This window comes from Drosophila obscura, unplaced genomic scaffold (assembly GCF_018151105.1).
Source record: "Drosophila obscura isolate BZ-5 IFL unplaced genomic scaffold, ASM1815110v1 contig_150, whole genome shotgun sequence".
Taxonomy (NCBI): domain Eukaryota; kingdom Metazoa; phylum Arthropoda; class Insecta; order Diptera; family Drosophilidae; genus Drosophila; species Drosophila obscura.
The window spans coordinates 7,562,974-7,564,928 of NW_024542736.1; the positions used below are offsets into that span (position 1 = coordinate 7,562,974).

Below are 1,955 nucleotides of genomic sequence, written 5' to 3' on the forward strand. Positions count from 1 at the left end.
TCAATATTCGAAATACATTTAATTGGCATACTTATCCTCAGCATATATAAATCCTTGAGTCATATCCTTTAAAACAATTATAATAATTAATTACACAACATTTTAACTCATTAACGACACAACAAGTCGTATTACAGCAAAGCTTTCAGTACCATTTTTGAACAGTTTTAATGTGTAAATGAAGTAACAAGTATACGCCTTTTAGCAAGATTTTTCAAAGGTATTTTATAGAATAGCAATAAAAACATATTAGCGCTGTGGTTTTTGCAACGATGCTCCGAGATTTTCCAACACAAAGTTCCATAGACAAAGAAAACTAGCACACTTAATAAAACTGATTTAATGTTTATCAATTGTTTTCAGTGGTGCTGGACCAGAACTTCTGGGGGCTAAGAAAAAGTTTTTATTTTAATGGCTCTACAAAAACATTGCGATACTGTGCGGGTACTGTGCAACAATTTCTACCAAATGGCTCTTAAACGCTGATAATTGCCATATTTTTTATTCGATATATTTGCCCATTTAAGTTACTGATACATCGTACGAATGGCACAAAAGAACTTGTACGACATCCGCAAAAACTGACAAGCAAAGAAATAATTATCACACGAAATCGGAGGGGTTGAATTCAACTTACGATGCTCATGGTCTCAATGGAGATATCCAAAAAGACGGTGGCCTTGAGACAGACAGGCTTTTGGGCACGCAGAGCCAGAACGACGAGCATCTTACGGAATCTCGGATCGGCATCCGCCCAGTTCATATCATAGACTGCATAGCAAATGCTGCCACTCTGCAAAATAAAAGGTAGGAAAGTCCCAAAAAAAAAATATAACCTACCGCATCGATCAGCATCTGGCTGAAATTGCAGATAAGATAGATTTCCGAATTGGCTGAGATCAAGATCAGAATCAGTTTGGCCAGCATCTCGGGACTGATGCCGATGGAAATCTGGAATCCCACAAAGCAGACGAGCGTCGACGAGGCCAGAAAATTCAATAATAGCGCGAAGCCGAATACCTCGTTCATAACGTCGGTGAGTCTAAGGGGGAGGGAATGGTGGGAGTCTCTTATACTTCGAATCTGGAAACCCACCCGAGAATCTTGTTGTGATAGGCAATCAGTTTCTGCAACTCCTTCAGATCCTGGTCAGCGCCATCCTCCTCGGTTTGTGCTCGCACCGTAAACTCGGTCAGGGACTTGGCCAGATGGTCAAAGTGCATGATGACCTGTATGGCCACGGCGAAGATCATGAGATCGGCGGAAATGTGGCCGCAGGTGGCCGTATATCCAGCCATCGACTGGGACAGATACGTGGGGTAGAACCTCCAGTTGTCGCGCCATTCCCAGGGAGTCAGCGGCACATAGGGCACCGACTGCTTGGCGTGCGGCGAATGCAGAATCCATTTCTGTATGGAGTACTGGCAGATGGCAAACAAATTGTACGTGATGACGAGTGTCATGTAGAGTCCGCCGAATCCCTTGGTGTAGCGGAGGCAGCGACGCAAGTAGCGCTTGACGTCATACTGCTCCTGCTCCTTCTGCCTTGGTGCCGGAAACACGGACTCCATTTGGCGCACCAGATTGCTCAGCTTTTGCTTCTGCAGGAGCACAGCGCCGATCTTCAGGTCACCCACAATCACAAACCCAATGTAACTCATCACCATGCAGGACTCGATAAAGTTCTCGTTGTTCCTGAACGACACATAGACAAAGGAGATCTCCAGGAAGAGCACATAATTCGCATTGATCATGTGCAGCAGAAAAAGGAGATTAAATCCAATGCCGGGCTTCTTGTTGCTGCCCGTCAGCTCGTACGGGTTTAGGCCAATTGTATGGTAGAAGTAAACCGGCAGTTTCATAAAGTCCTCAATGACGGTGTACGCATTCTTAGGCTTCACGGCGCTTTTAGCCCGTCTACTAAAAATCTTTTCCTTCAGAAACTTCACCGACAT

General features: G+C 44.5%; 1 protein-coding gene across 1 annotated transcript; it reads right to left on the reverse strand.

Annotated features, from left to right (window-relative positions):
• Positions 1-527: 527 nt before the first annotated feature.
• LOC111066955 (odorant receptor 67a) lies at positions 528-1,955 on the reverse strand. Its single transcript, XM_022355923.2, has 4 exons — positions 1,096-1,955; positions 841-1,042; positions 638-793; positions 528-581 (listed from the first exon to the last, which is right to left on the reverse strand). Exons 1-4 carry the CDS (start codon positions 1,953-1,955, stop codon positions 528-530), a joined length of 1,272 nt encoding a protein of 423 aa, XP_022211615.2.

Coding starts and splice junctions, on each gene's coding strand:
- LOC111066955 (XM_022355923.2), bottom strand. CDS start 1,955: ATGTCGGTGAAGTTTCTGAAGGAAAAGATTTTTAGTAGACGGGCTAAA. Junction 1,043..1,095: donor TATCACAACAAGATTCTCGG/GTGGGTTTCCAG, acceptor CCTCCCCCTTAG/ACTCACCGACGTTATGAACG. Junction 582..637: donor CCATTGAGACCATGAGCATC/GTAAGTTGAATT, acceptor TTTGCTTGTCAG/TTTTTGCGGATGTCGTACAA.